The sequence below is a fragment of the Sceloporus undulatus genome, chromosome 3, assembly GCF_019175285.1.
Source record: "Sceloporus undulatus isolate JIND9_A2432 ecotype Alabama chromosome 3, SceUnd_v1.1, whole genome shotgun sequence".
NCBI lineage: Eukaryota > Metazoa > Chordata > Lepidosauria > Squamata > Phrynosomatidae > Sceloporus > Sceloporus undulatus.
The window spans coordinates 76,054,346-76,069,284 of record NC_056524.1 but is presented as its reverse complement, the minus strand read 5'-3'; the positions used below and the strand labels follow the sequence as shown (position 1 = coordinate 76,069,284).

At 40.0% G+C, this 14,939-nt stretch overlaps 1 protein-coding gene across 11 annotated transcripts in view; it reads right to left on the bottom strand.

Annotated features, from left to right (window-relative positions):
* BCOR (BCL6 corepressor) overlaps positions 1-14,939 on the bottom strand; it is a 106,431-nt gene that overhangs the window by 35,236 nt on the left and 56,256 nt on the right. For 10 of the 11 annotated variants that reach the window (XM_042460201.1, XM_042460193.1, XM_042460203.1 and 7 more), the window contains exons 2-6: positions 13,602-13,732; positions 10,857-10,935; positions 6,848-9,658; positions 6,134-6,187; positions 5,402-5,585 (exon numbers count right to left, since the gene is read on the bottom strand). In XM_042460201.1, coding sequence (XP_042316135.1) covers positions 5,402-5,585; positions 6,134-6,187; positions 6,848-9,658; positions 10,857-10,935; positions 13,602-13,687 — 3,214 coding nt within the window. In that variant the 5' untranslated portion in view covers positions 13,688-13,732. The remainder of the gene's footprint in view (positions 1-5,401; positions 5,586-6,133; positions 6,188-6,847; positions 9,659-10,856; positions 10,936-13,601; positions 13,733-14,939) is intronic. The other variant, XM_042460202.1, reaches the window with a different exon arrangement.

Here is a 14,939-nt window from a genome sequence, read left to right as displayed (position 1 = left end):
AATGAACTGGAGCATAGCTTGGCACAGCTTCCGGACTCTTAGGATGCATGCATCATTTAAACAGCATACCTCCAAAGTGACCTAAAGCAGCTTTATTTTGGCTTGTCTGTATGGGGCCTCTCTTTTAACCACCAAAATCAACCTGACAGGAATGGCAGCAGAAAACAAGAACATCCCAACCTCCAACCCCTTACCAGTATTCAGAATTTCATAAATATCAACAAAGAAAGAATGTCATAAAATTGTACAAGAAAGCAAGCTTTTTATTTAATTACAGCAATACGGAATAAGAAGATTTCTGCCCTTTCTTGTATTAGTACTTCCAAGTCTGACTCCACACATTTTGGTCTGGATCTTCTAGCTTCAGCCTAACCATGGTAACACAAAAACTAAACACAATCCTGCACTCCATTGCAAGACAGAAGAGTCTCCTTCAAGTACTGTCTGCTGCCCACATTGCACTGATATACTTGGAGATATGGACGAGTTTTAACTTTGCCTAATTATATGTAAACAGGAAACAGGAATCTTCATTTTCATGCTGAAGCCCTTTATCTTGTGCAAATGTGACAACAGAAGCACATTTTAATCTCTTCTTCGCTATACTTTTTAGTTCTTATTTTGGCATCTTTTAAAAGAAATTTTGGGGCCCTTTGAACACTACTAACATTATCAGATGCCCACCACCCAAAAAACAAAACACAAGAGGCACAAGTCACCCTCTGTTAGTTACAACTAAGTTCAACTGAGATCAATAGAACTTAGGGGCTTGACAGACTGCCCCAAAAGGGTGATCTGGAACCGCCCATTTTTCCTCCGGAGGGAGCCCACATCAACCAAACCGCACTGGCTCCCTCCATGTTGCGTCAATGATGCAAGTGAGGTGCCCCCAATGTGCAAATGCGGCGCCGTGCTTGCGTCATCATGGCAGCTCCCGTGTGGATCGGAGGCCACCATGATGGCAGTACCATTCCGTATTAGGGTTCAGGAGCATGTGGTATGCACTCCCAAACCCTAATTTTGGCCCAAGGACGGTGCTTCCCACCCATCTGTCTCAAGCCTTTGTTTGCAAACCTATGTAAACTAAGGCCCAAGACACACTGGCCAAAAGTAGTGTGCCGACGCCAAAACTAGGGTCCTAGAGCATGCGGCAATCGCAATATCTGGAACCCTGGTCCATACAGGCAATGACATCATGGTGGCGTCCTGTCCACATGCGCGCTGCCATGATGACAATGATCACACAGCGTCTGCATGTCACTGCGCGTTGCATATGTCACAAGTGTGCCAATGGTGCACTGGTGAGGTACACAATGTGCCACAAAAAGAACCCAGAAGAACAGGGTTCTTTTTAATGTGGAGGGACACCGTGCAGTTTGGCAGCTGAGGCATGCTTCTGCAGTTAAAATGGGTAACTCCAGCCTGCTGTTTCAGGGTGATCTGTACTGCCCCTTGGTCAATAGGAATTGCCTCTAAATGAGACCTGCATCTGAATAACATCAGGTTATACCAAATTTCACATCTACTTTATTTTTACAGCATTGGATTTTGATTCATTCATGTTTTGCATACACCCAATGAAATCAATGAGACAACTTAATCATGACTTAACTTGCTCAAACTTCCATAGTAATATTCTAGGCATAACTAAAGGCTGCTGACACACTGCAGAATTAATGCATTTGACACCACTTTAACTACTATGCCTCCATCTTATGGAATCCTCAGATTTGTAGTCTGTTGAGGCACCAGAGCTCTCTGACAGAGAAGGCTAAATATCTCACAAAACTACAAATCCCAGAATGCCATAGTATGGAGCTGCAGCAGTTAAAGCAGTGTCAAATTGCATTAATGCTGCAGTGCAGATGCAGCCTATGTTTCTATCCAAACTAAAGGAAATAAACAGCACTGAGTAGTAATTATTGCCAGATTGTTCCCTATAAACATAATTAATACTAAATGAATTAGAATTCCAGCTATTCCAGCTGACACACATATGCACAGTCTATGTTTTGTTGTGCGTGCACAGCAAACAAGAAGGGTCTTCTTGCATAACCGGCAACAGGCAGCTTTAATTTTCTGAGTTAATATTCAACACGCTCTTCACACTTAGCCTTTTACCTAAGTAAGAAAAATTAATACTTCCTCAACAGCATCCTTTTCTCTCAACATGGCCAAGGAGCTGAACATGCTTCTTGATGAGAAGGCCAGCCTACAGCAGTGATTCGTGCAGAAATGCCCTGGGCAGCCTCCTCTGAGCATGGGTAAATTACTGTATTTCTACAGTGGGAATAATTGAAAGATTTAGTCCACCCCTGAAGCAGAGATGCAAAAAGATCACCTGCCAATCAGCAGAGGCTGACTGAAAGCAAATTGGAAGACAGCAGCAAAGAACCCTGCAGAGATTTGGCTGGAACCTCCTCTGTAAATAGATATGTGGTGCTCACAGGCGCACTTGAATTGGTTAATTTATTTCCTGTGATGGATACATGATATGGACAGGTTGCATACCTGTAACAGTATTTCTTTGAGTGGTCATCTGCGAATACATACAAATGGGTTGTCCTGTGCCAGCACTGCGCAGGCGTAGTACAACCCATTTGTATGTTTCGCAGAGACCACGAAGAAGAAGCATATTTTCCTATGATGCAGCACTCTGCTTCCTGAAGCAATAGTTTTCTGGATCTCCTTGCTAGTACATACTCAACTATTGGTGGGTGGAAAATTCTTGATGACAGTGACAGTTTCCTGCAGCACTAATGTAAACTTACATTAGCATTTCCACTTTAGCTTTATAGAACCAACATTTTATAAAATGGATCAGCTAAAGTCACTGAAAATGGAAGGGATGCTGGGGTATTGGACTAGGACTTGGGAGACCTCGATACAAGTTCCTATTGAGCCATGAAATTCACTGGCAGATCTCCATCAGTATGACTCTAAGTCACAATGTTGCTGTAAAGATATAGTAGGGAGGATGTGGACCATGTACACAGCCTTGAATTCTCTGGAGAAAAAACAAGATATGTAACTAATCATAAATATTATGGGAATCTAGAAGGTCTAGCTACACATTCCATATTTAATCTCCATAAACCAGAAAAACTGCAATTCTTTTTCCCAATATTAAGCCACAATATCTTATCTAAATGAATCCATTTACTTAGCTACTTAAGCCATTTTACTACTGAACATATTTATGACAAACATCCCATAACTTATCACAGGCTTTTCCATAGCAACATTTACAACTCTGCTGGTTATATAGGTGATTGAGCAACAAGAACATGAAGGACTCCAGTAATACCATGAAGACTAAATGGGACAAAAAAACTCTAACAAAAGAGATAGTCATGTTAGTCTATTTATGCTAAAGTAGACTCAACACCAATATTTCTTTGCATACCTTGGCACCAAAGCAGCTGTACTATGGCTCTCATCGTTTTTACTGATTTTTACATCCGCTGAAAAGGATGAAAGGTGTTTGTCTTCTATAGCTCATTTTAGTTGGAAATAGCCAAACAAGCTAGTACTTAGTGCCCTTCCACTAAAAGATTATTTAAACTTATTCAAAGGTTTGCTTTTCTCCGTATCAATGAGTTTCATGTTTAAATGAAGCAGGAACACTCTAGAAGTAAAAAAGAATAACTACTGTTCTTTGAAAAGTTTATCTCCACCTCCTCTCCCAATCCTAAATCATCTTGAGTACACTGAAGTATGAAGGTGGGATAGAAATTAAGAAAATAAAATGAACTTGGTCTCATGTATATTTCAGGCATTACTTTTGTCACTCCACTGGAACTATGCCACTTCCTAACCACCTTGTTTGATGGCATGGAAATAATTGATTATTAAGGATGAAACCAGGAAGACAGATAGCTAACCCTTTGGTGGCTAAACCAATTAGCAATCATTGCTTGTATTCAGCTCATTCCACCTTTGCACCAGATGAAGGAATCAGGTTCGGCATAAACATGCTTGAAATTGCCAAAAGGCCTTACAACCCTCCCTTACAGCATTAGGTACACTTCAGACTTCACTTCAGCAAGAGCCGGCTGCATCTGCATGGCATTTTGCATGCTTGAATGAGACTTTGCCCAAGTGCAACAGCTCCATCTGTGCTCCATGAGACCAAGAACAAAATTTATTTTTCCACTCCTTTAAATTCACAGTAGTCTTAACTATCCTTAGCGAGAGGAAGAGAAGCGCAGGCAGTGAGCTTCAGGCATGCAGTCTTTTTCTAGATTCCGCCTCTCATCTGTTTCATACAGGTGGTTTCATCAACATTATAAAAAAAATTACACACACATCCATCTCAATGATTAGCAAGTTCCAGAAATCACAGGCACCGACCAGAGCAAATACAGGATGTTCTCAGGGACACCAGGCAACCAACAAGCTACACAATTACCACCCCATCCTATAGTACCCACTACAGTGAGCCCTTGCTTTCTGCGGAGTTTAATTCCAGGACCTTCAAGGACACCAAAATCTATGGATACTGAAGTCTCATTATATACAATGGCATAGTAAAATAGTGTCCCATTATATAAAATGGGTAAATCAAGGTCTGATTTTTGGAATTTTTAAAAAATATTTTCAAGCCATAGATGGTAGAATCCATAGATGCAGAATCAGTGGAAGCGGAGCGCTGACTGTACTAGCAAACTTTCCAAGTGCTCTTAGGAAAGAAAATTCACCAACCACATGTAAGAAGTTGCCATAAGTGAGAAACAACTTAAAGGCACACAACAACAACATCTGGCCCAGACTATCCAGTCCTGAATTCTGTCTTCACCAGAGCCAGTTAGATGCCTATGGGAAGCTTGTAGTAAGGACATGTGCTACAGGATGTTTCTATCTGTGTTTCCCTACCCATAAGGTTCTATGTAGCACACTTTCTCTGATCCTAAAAAGTCACCATGATCGATTGCTGTTGTCAGTCTTATTCTCTATGAAAAAGTTGCTTGCTGTGCTCTACTGTACTTTATGCTACAGATCGCTAAAATACAGTGACTTTCTGCAAAAAACAAAGTGAACAATCTTAATATTTACAGACATTTAAGTGGAATACTTATATATTTATATTACTCAATTCAAATCATCCATCACCTGTCTTACTTTTTGACTGCATAGGAAACAGTCTTTATTTTTCTCAGGAACAACACACCAAGGGCACACAGAACCTTTAAACTGCTAAAAAGTGAGCTAGAGATAGCAAACAACATTTATTCCCCAAAACTGTTTTTGCTCACTGAGAAGAAAAGTTCAGTGCGATATTAACACAGCAGCCTTTCAGATTTAAATGCTTTAAAATCTGTAGTGGTACTGCCACTCTTTGCTCCAAATTGATGGAGGAGGCACACAGACATTTCAAAAATGCATTTTAAAAATGGCTTACATCTGTCATTGTCATTTTGCCCAGCAATGGCATCTTCCAAAGTGACAGACTTAGGCTTCTTTTCATTGTTTCCTTTGAAGTTTTCCCAGTCTGCTTGGTTGAATTTGCAGACCTCTGGGTCTTTGGTTGCTACATGGCCTTCTCTCTCTTTCATCTCCAACTCTGAGAAGCGCATCATGGCACGCTAGAAAGAAAATTGATATGAAAAAACAGATCTCACAGTAAGACCTACTTCATTTACCTTACCTTCTATGAAAGTATTTCCAAAAGGAAAAATTTTGTTCAACACCAAGGACCTAAATCCAATTACTAGTCGCAAATAGAGCAGACCCACTGAAGCAATGGGACTTACATAAATGTTGGCTGCCCATCTAGCAATTTAAGAAGTCAACTCTAGTTGGACTAGAAATTGGACTTAAGCCATGGTTTAATATATACAGAATCACAGAAAATATTTTAAAATCTCAGTATTGAATATACAAGACATACTGTATCTATATACAAAAATTTATATATACATATACACACACAGTTCTTCCATATATAAATATATATTGTGTATTATATATTTAAAAGCATTGTCTTTTTGGGAGGGTATAACAAACAAAAAACAAAAACTTCACAATGAATAAAGACGATCATGGCCCACAACTTCCCTCTGTGTACTTGGAAATGAAATTTTAACTCAAAAGTTTATGCAAGATTCTAGTAATAAAAATTTGAAGAACTGACCTCACAGTAAGCAGCAGGTAGACATAAAATACTGTCCTCTTGTAATCCTTCCATCTATGTAATTAAAATGGGCACTCAATGGATCATTTAGATAATTTCATCCATTTTTATAAGCATCAACTAAGTCTCTTTTTAACAATGCAAAACAATTTGGCTTAACTCATCTTTTCATAAAACGCAAAAGTAACCTACAATAGTTGCCATCATTCAACATCAAATTCACTATAGCTTCTACTCCTTTATGCTATTTTTTTTTTTTTTTTGGCTTCCTGCAGAAGTTGCACTAAGCTTGCTAAAAATACAGCTGCTATTACTCTTTATCAAATGTCATATATGGTATATTAGTCAGTATCTCTCTTTTACTTTTTTTATCATTTTGGCCAAATACATGTAAACTATAGCAAACTATCTTTTCTTCTTAAAAAGAAAACAGGGCATGCATTCTTCATCTCCCCCTTAAGTAATACCACATATTATTCTTACAAAGTTAAATAATTTAAAATATTTTTAACTAACATACAATTCATCTATTAATACTCAACTACCTCAGTCTTCATAGTAAAATCGAAATATATGCAAGTATTCTATAGCTGTGTCAAAGTAGATTTATACTTGTACATACATTCCCAAATCTGCATTAACATACCAAATATCACTCTCAACTGTGACTTTATTATAAAATAATGCTTCAGTAGTTAAATCTTGGTGACTCACCTGCAGAGCCCGCTGTTCCCGACTCAGCTGGCTAGAATCTGCATACAGTTCAGTTGTAACACACTTGAATCGATCACCTACGTAACCAGCAGAGTTTGCAATTCTCTTTGCCACTTTAGATGGCTTAGGCTTCACGAGTTTGCCATCATTAGATTCTGTGCCCTCAGTCCCTTCTTTGACATATGCCTGATTGATTTCAATACTTGGCTGTGCATTTCCAATACAAATCTGTTTATTGTCATCTGGCACTTTGCAAAAAGACATAGCCAGGCCATCATTCCCATGAGCAGCCTCCAAGAACACAGAGGAAGGGGGAACTGTCAGTCTCTCTCTATTTTGGCTTATTGACAGATCCTCTTTTCTTAAGTTGAACACTGGTGGATGTGGACTCTGGGCTTGCTTAAAGTTGTAAACTTCATGGAAATTATTTCTCCCACATTCTTCTCTCATTACACTAAAATCTCTGTGCTGAAAGGCTTGTTCTCCCTTGTGCTTTGTGGGGTCACTTGTTTGATTACCACTTTCAACTGGAAAACTGGTTTTTGTTACATTTGTTTCACCCTTTACATCTTGCTCATCCCTCAGTTCTGCAAACATGTGTTTGTCACTTTTGGCAGTATTCTTACTATTACTTGAAACCTGTTGTGATTTTACATTTCTGTCTGTAGTGGGTACTTCAAAATGTAGCTTAGTGCTGGTTTCCAGCACCTCTGGCAATCTATTTCTTAAAACAGGGTCCTCATAACGGAGCCTTTCATGCGATCTAGATCTCCTTTCTGATTTTTCATCTTTCAGCTCCAAAGCTGTGTGTGGTAACAACATTGGATGCACCATTCCCATACCTAATGCATCCTGATAGGTCATAAATTCACCTCTGCTAGTTGGCAGGCTGTATGGAATTGTAGGTTTGGGAGCCAGATGCCCAGGGAAAAGACTACCATTGGGTAAGAGAACTGGATGAGGATACATGGGTCCTTTTCCATGAAGAGACAAAGGGCCTATAGCTAAACTTTCTGGAATAGGATATGGGAGATAACTCCTTGGATAGGGCAATGGTGGTGATCGGAATGCATCGTTAGGAGGAAAAAATATGGAACCTGATGGAAGTGTGCTCTCATTTGTTTTGAAGATAGGTTCTTGATTATTGCATTTAGCTGCCTTATTACTATGCTTGGAAGATGAAGTTGCTAAAGGTTGCCCTACATGCTGTATGACAGATGCAGTGGTTTCTACTGAGCTGTTTGTCTTAGGGCAATCCACATTGGCATTTGGAGCTGGAGAAGCAGATGCTGGTCGGCCACCACTTGATACAGACCCCAAAATATTACTGACAACTGCTTCTGTGCCTCCCATCCTTGGGCAAGAAGAACTTCGCTGTTGTGGTGTCACCCAGTCCAATGCCTTGTTTTTCAATGGCACGTTTTTGCCACTGGTATCTTCATTGGGACCTGGGCCAGGAACAACCCAGGAGGAAGGTGCAGTGCTAATTATTTCAGGTCTATAGACAGGACAACCATTTCCAGGAGAAATAGTTTCTTTTGGAAGATCACCTCCAGGTAAAACCAATCCACTTCCAGCTCTGCTATGAACTAACACAGTTGGTGTCATTTTCTTAATGTGGTCTGATTTAGCTGTCTCTGCGTCAACAACTTTTGATGACAAATCAAGTGGTTTGTCTATAATTTCTTTGGTAACAGTTTGTTGCTTTTCCAACAATGGAGGGGATCTGCTGTCCTTCCTGTCATGACCCGTTTTCCTTGCATGCACTGTAGGCTGCTGAGAAATTTCACCTGTCTCATGTGTTTTAGAAGCCTTCCCACTAGAGGCCCTTGCAGTAAAGTCATTGCTTACATTCATGTATGGCTTTGGGAGTACAACTGATGAAGGAGATGTTGAAATTCTAGAGAAGTGTTTGTGGAACTCTGAGTAAGCATCCCCAACCTGTGGCGGTAGATGGACTCTCGGCGAGGGTCGCGGTGAATGGGACAGGAGAACTGCAGGCTCTGTCGGAATATTACTAGCAGCTGTCTTAGTAGATGGAACCCGGGGCGGTTTGCTGTTCTGTATATGTGGGTAGGTGTGAGAGTCCACAGGATTTCCAGGACTGACTCCCATCTTCCAAGACAAGGTTTTTTCTGGACAGTGTCCCAAAGGAGGAAGTGCAGGGGCTGCTGATGCAGCTGAGATCCTCAAGGGCGAAGCCAATGATGACTGAATGTGGGGCGCAACATAATGAGCAGGTGGCAAGTATAAAAAACGTTCACCATTGGTACAGACCGGTGAGTAAGTCAGATGCTGTGGCAAGGTGTAGTTGGACTGCTGAGGTAGCAAGGCCTTATACATGTTCAATGAATACTTATTTGGTGATTCAAGAAAGGGATAAATAGCACCCTCCATGTAAGGATTTACCCAGGGTAACCTTAAGTAACTAGCACCATTGACACTGAGAGGGCTTGGTTTGTCGTTTGAGGTTCTGTCCAAGCCTAAGGTTTCCCCACCAGGTGGAACAGAACTCTTTTGTATTCCAGGTGGTGTTTTGTACATAGCACTGAAGCCATTAGGGGGCTTTCCAGCTGCATTTTCAATGGTTTCAGTGGGATTAGACTTGAACTGTATCTCTGGATTTCTTTCAGGCGCAAATCCAAGGCCAGAAATAGCACTTGTAGCATCCCGGGCCTTGTCTGAGCTAAGTCCACATAAACTGGAATAGACAATGCCACTGGGGACTCTGAGCCCTTCCCGCATAAGTCCCGTCCGGTCCATGCTCAGGGCAGCAAGGCTGTCAATGCGATGCACAGCTGTTGCATCCACCTTGATAGAATAAGAAAGACATTACTTTGGCATTTAGTCAAAGTAAAACTCAAGTCTAGAAATACATTTTCAAATGACTGGAAATGACAAAAAGTAAACACTTTTTTTTCATTGTGAGAAACAAATGTGGGATGATTAAATAGATAAATGCAGAGGAATAAAGGAAATCAAACATTAAAAATTATAGGCTGCTTCATACTTAGGTTTAAAGAGCCTGTCTGTCATCTGCCAAGTTTGATTTTTTTAAAATTAACATAATTAATTTGATTGGCATCTAGATCCTTCCATACCAAGGATAACATCTACATAGATTCTCTCTTTAAATCAATGGTTCTCAGTCTTTGGTTCTCCAATGCTTTGGACTTCAGCTCCTAGAATCCTTGATCAAACTAGTTAGGACTTATGGCAGTTGAAAGCTTGGAAGATCAAAGTTTGACTGTTGTAAATAGAGATTACCTAATAATATTTGTTGTGCAATACACATTCTCACTAAAATAAATAGATTTCAACAACCACATCCCCTCAACTACAATACTTTTATAGTTATAGTTACAGCAGAAATCACAGATGAATATTTGTAGAAACCATACACCCATATTTCAAAAATATTGTAGATCAGGGATGATATCAAAAAGTACTTCTTTACTTCACTTCTTTACTTTAAGTAAAGGCAAGAGAAATCTGCTGCAGGCACACAGGCAAACCCCTGTAAAAATAATGCTTGGGAGAGTCTCTGTCTCCTCTGCTGTCCCACTGGAAAAGGGCTGAGAGCTTCACTCAATTCTTTAAATATTTATACTCACCTTTCTTCTTCAAAGGTATACAAAAGGTTCACAGGTTGTCCCCCATTCTGCCCTGCTATTGAATCTATAGGAAGAACTTACACACCTATTCTATCAACCCAAGGCTACAAGCTCTCCGTCACTGAATTCATAACTTTGACAGAGATAATTGTAACACACCATACAATATTATACTGTACTGTACTCAAAGGATTGTTCTAGAAATAAATACAACAGGATATGTTTGACCAGGAGGCTTTGTTCCTGTCACAAAAGAATTTTCTTACCATAATGCTGAATGGCCTCTCTGGGTAGCAAGAACTAAGGTTACCTAAAAGTTCTTTTAATCACCACTTGTAAATGAAAATACAGTACAAAAACTGAGTGGAAAACAAATTAAACTATCTGTTTCTTACCACACTGTGGTTCAAGTGATTTTCTTCCCTTAATTCCAGCCTGTTTTTTGCAGCATCTCCATCATTAACTGGGATTTTCCTATTTTCAAAACATACACAAAAAAAGAGCCATAAACAAAATTTTCAGTACTTCCTTGCAATGTTTCTATTATTGTCTTTATGAATACAAACTGATAAACATGATGGCTGGAGTCCTGCTGATGTCTTACGCACACATAGGTTCTCTTATTGATGTGGTCGTACATTTTTGGCTGCTGCACAATGGATGTATTCAGTTCATAGTTGTATTTGCAAAGGTTTGAAAGTGCAACCATTTCACATGCAGTTGCACATTCATGGATGGAGTACAAATGTTCATCATGGCCTTCTATGTACTGCTGGATTCACTAAGACTGCAAAAACATTAATAGCACATTCCCCATTATGCAATTCAACAGTAAAGTAAGCACGCTGATACAACATCAGTTGCACAACATCAGTATTCAGGAGAGGGGTGGTGTAGCACAACAATAGAAAACACTGATAAAGAATGAACCTCTTAGTTCCAACTTTCAAATCCCAGGGACAGAACTGCTGACATGTGGCAGAAGGAAAGTATCATCATTACCCAGAAGGAAAGTTCTAATATTTAAAATGGCACCAATGGTTTTTAAGATAAAAGCAGCTCCTACACTTTTGCCCAGCCTTAACATACTACTGCTCCAACTACACCTGCAAGATGCAGTTGGACAAAAACAAAAAGATAGCATCCTGCTCATGTGAATATCCTTTCTTTTGCATTGGATAACAATACGCAATATCATGGATGTCTCCCCAAACAGCCCAGGTCATTTGGTTTCTTACTATGCATGAATAATCCAAAGTTATGAAGTGGCTAGGGGAAACCCTTACCTTCAAAGACTACAACAGTGAACAAAAATAAAGAGGTACATGTGTACCTTTTGATATTTGGGCATTAATGTAAAGAATGAATCTCTCATTAATAATACTTAATAGCACAATTTTATATTCAAGTGAGTGGATAGATCCAAAAATGAGCTATGAAGTCAGTCCCACTGAATTCAACAGGCTGCTTCAAAGGAAAAATACAGAACAGGTATGCCTTAGTTAACAAAGGAAATATGTTCCTGGGCATGACTTCTTTAACAGAAACTTTGGCCCGGTATAGACTGGCGCAAAGCATCAGCCTGGGGCTGATTTTAAAGCTCGGGAGAGCCCACACGGGGGCCGCCATGATGATGTACGCACAGCGCAGCGTTTTAACAGTGCTGTGCCAGGCGTACGTCATCAGTGTGCATGAGGGTGGTAATGGCGCCCTGAACGCGGCACAAAAAGAACCCGCCAGGAGCGGGTTCTTTTTATGCCTCCCAGAGACTGCACCATTTGGCTGGTGCGACCTCCGTGTAGGGGGGAAATGGGAGGCTGCAGGCTGCCCTTTCAGGGCAATCTGTACAGCCCCTTTGATAGCAGAGGAAAAAATAACATGGAAAGAATAGGGATAGATTTCTGAGTCACAAAAAGAAGGGCAGTTCAATTGCCCTTGTTGAAAACTAGCAATATGCACATGTGAAATGAAACAACCAGGTTAGGCAAACCTTGCATAAGTAAACAAAAATATCCTTAAACTTCTAGTCCAATTGAAAGCTTCTTACAAAATGTATCCAGGGATGATTTTATTTATAAATCATTTATATATTTATAACATTGCCTCCACTTTCCTTATAACTGTTAATCAGTTCTACACTCTTTTTTAATATATTGGGGGTAGTTGGTGAGGCAGGCTTATCTGCTCTCCCCATTTCTATTTGTTTTGCTGCTCATACATGTTCAGTAAAGGATTCTGGAGGCAGCTATTGCTTACCTTGCCTGTTTTACATGCACACACTTAAATAATAAATAATAATAAATAAAACTTTTATTTATATCCCGCACAATGCTGCAAATTGACAATGAAGGTCTAGGTTTCTTCAGCCCTCCATCACCATCCTCCCAGTGCTGATACTGTTTAAAAAATCTAGATGGACAGAGGACAAGGATGAAAAGGGCAGCTATGTGGCCATAAAAAGGCTTTGTGGAAAGAAGCTTCTTTGCCAGAGGTTTTGTTAACAGAGTATGCCTCTATATGATCACAGCCAAGGATTTCTAAATTGAACATGGCTTAAATTAATCACAACTAACTTATTGATTTCAGTGGAACTTAACCATGACTAGGTGACTAGGGCCAAACTGTAATGTTTATCATAGTATAAAATTATACAAAGATTTAACTGCTGGGCCAACTATTTGTCCTACTTTGCAGAGCACATCACGGGGAAACTCAAAAGCAACATGAATGCAGGTTTTAGTCTTCGTCACAAACATAATGAACTGCAGCAGCAACTTTAAGGGTATATACTTGGTAATATGTTCCACTAAGATCAAAGAGACTTACATACATCTATTTAGGCCTGGGATTATGCGCACATATCCATAAACAAAACAGAGAGAAGGTGACGGGTTTGCAGCTTAAATTTTGAAAAAGCGCTTTTTGGTTACTTGAACTTAACAAAATAACACATCAGGGGCTAGTCTACACCCATTAGATGTAAACCTTTCCTCTGAAACCATTGCTGCTTCATAAATGGTGTCTTCCCAAAGTGATCCTCATGTTGAAAAAAGAGTCGATTTAGTATGGCATGCAGAAGGCAAATTAACTCTGCAGAAATATACTACGCAGTTTAACTTTTCTGAAACTTAAATATTTACCTGTCTTCATTAATGCCACACATGCGGACCCTCTCATTGCTCATCCAGCTATGAACGTTGGCATACAGGGGGGTTGCAGAAAGCATGACGTCACCTTAGAACAGAGGCCTTCCTTCACGGGTGTTTAAAATCTATTTGGAAGCAAGAAAACATGGACTTGAGAAGACTGGCTTAGGATGAATTGGAAAGATCACAAGGAAAGTCATCAGTCTCCTTTTTTGATCATTGATAAGGAACACAGAATTGGTATGGGGCATGAGATGCCTAGTTAAAACATAAACTGAGACCAGTTATAGGTACAATGACATAAATCTTTTTCTTCAACTTAGGGCCCAAACAGACAGGCCAAAATAAAGCTGGTTTGGGTCATTTTGGAGATATGCTGTTTAAATGATGCACGCATCCTAAGAGGCCAGAAACTGCACCAAAGTTGGCTTTGGCACGGCTTCCGGCCTCTTAGGATGCATGCATCATTTCAGCAGCATACCCCTCCAAAGTGACCTGAAGCAGCTTTATTTTGGCCTGTCTGTTTGGTCCCATGCTTCCTGAAAATTAAAGCTTATCCCATGCAACTGTTATTCAGTTTCAACCTTTACCTGCACTGTCTTTTGTTAGAAATGGAAACTATTATGGATCCATGATAAAAAGTCCCTTGACTTCTACTCTAATAACAGATACCTCTTTGACTCTTCAGCAAAATGTGTTGTTGCTGTTGTTGTGTGCCTTCAAATTGTTTCCGACTTTCCAACTTACAACAACCTTATCATGGGTTTCCTTGGCATTTTCTTCAGAGGGAGTTTGCCATTGCCATCCTCTGAGGTTGAGAGAGTGTGATTTGCCTGAGATCATCTAGTAGGTTTCCATGACCAAGCAGGGATTCAAACCTTGTTCTCCAGAGTCATAGTCTGATGCTCAGATCACTACACCACGCAAGCTCCAGCAAAATAGACCTTTAATTTTGTTATTCTGGAATAAGGTGTTGGCCCCTGTTGACATGTACACAGTGATGACACTATTCAACTGTTGATAAGAAAATTCCATACTGGACTCTGGTTAGAATAAGATCTCCAATCAAACAAAATCAGACATACTATAATTGGTGTACTTTTTGTAGAAGGGCTGGACAAGTCGGGACCCTGGCCTATTTTAGGGCCCTTGCCACTTCTGGAGTCCCTGGGCAATACCTTTCCCACTCAACCACCCTGAAAAAGTATTTTCCAGGAGCAGCACCTTTTCAATAAAGCACAGCAGGCTAATATTTTTTAAAAAACAACATCACAATAAGAAAGACTTCCAGCCACTTCTGGGGGGTAACCTTTTTGGTCACCCATGAGTCCA